Source organism: Sinocyclocheilus grahami, unplaced genomic scaffold, assembly GCF_001515645.1.
Source record: "Sinocyclocheilus grahami isolate Dianchi unplaced genomic scaffold, SAMN03320097.WGS_v1.1 scaffold16700.1, whole genome shotgun sequence".
Taxonomy (NCBI): Eukaryota; Metazoa; Chordata; class Actinopteri; order Cypriniformes; family Cyprinidae; genus Sinocyclocheilus; species Sinocyclocheilus grahami.
In genome coordinates, this window is record NW_015516233.1 from 1,843 (window position 1) to 2,878 (window position 1,036).

General features: G+C 40.4%; 1 protein-coding gene across 1 annotated transcript in view; it reads left to right on the forward strand.

Annotated features, from left to right (window-relative positions):
• The window catches only part of LOC107579332 (HBS1-like protein), a 4,788-nt gene that overhangs the window by 1,821 nt on the left and 1,931 nt on the right, over window positions 1-1,036 (forward strand). Inside the window, exons 2-4 of the mRNA XM_016265173.1 lie at window positions 298-524; window positions 739-904; window positions 1,000-1,033. Coding sequence (XP_016120659.1) covers window positions 298-524; window positions 739-904; window positions 1,000-1,033 — 427 coding nt within the window. The remainder of the gene's footprint in view (window positions 1-297; window positions 525-738; window positions 905-999; window positions 1,034-1,036) is intronic.

Below are 1,036 nucleotides of genomic sequence, written 5' to 3' on the forward strand. Positions count from 1 at the left end.
AAATTGTAATAATGTTTCGCAATATTACTGTATTTTAATGAAATAAATGCAGCCTTGGTGAGCAAAGCTTCTTGCAAATGCAATTTGACCCCCAAAAATAAAAAACACAGTTTTTGAAAAAAAGACCTAGGACCGTAACACAGTATGACATAATGGGTTGTATGTTTATCACAGCCTTGTTTTTGTTCATGGCAAATTAGCTAAATTAGGTTTTTATTGACCGTATGAACAAGAATAATACAAAACAAGCCATGTTAAAAATTCTGAGGTAACATTTGATTTTGTGTGTCTTTAAAGTGCGGAAGAAAACGGAGTTGTTGCCCCGTCAGTTCGCAGAGGGGCGAGTCCAGAGGTCACTGCTGCACCAACCACAGAGACCCCATCCAAACCATCGGCTGTGAATGAAGACTCTGCCGCCCCGACCCCAACTCGACCAGCTGGAAAGAGCAAACAGCAGCTCAACATCCGTGCTGAACTGGAGAAAAGACAAGGAGGAAAACCGCTACTCAACCTGGTGGTCATAGGCATGATATTCTCTCTCTCACTATTCATCCTGCCGCATTGTCATCCACTTAATATTTTGGTGATGCATTTGAATTAGTTTTATTCTTTTGATTAATCCAATTACCATAATGTCACCCCCTAAAGTATTTGGATGCGTAATGTCTCTGTTAGATAAAAAAAAACATTATATATGCAGTAAATGTGAAACCTGAACTTTTTTGTGTGTGTGTGTAGGTCATGTAGATGCTGGTAAGAGCACTCTCATGGGTCATCTGTTATATCTGCTGGGGAACGTTAATAAGAGAACCATGCATAAATATGAGCAGGAGGCCAAGAAAGCTGGCAAGGCCTCATTCGCTTATGCGTGGGTACTGGATGAGACAGGAGAGGAGAGAGACAGGTACGTTTAATACAAACACAATCCGCTGTCATTTCTGTTTGGTAAAAGTGACCCAAACCAAGATTTATTTGTTTATCATCTGTTCTGTTTCATAGAGGAGTGACCATGGATGTGGGCATGACAAAGTTTGAG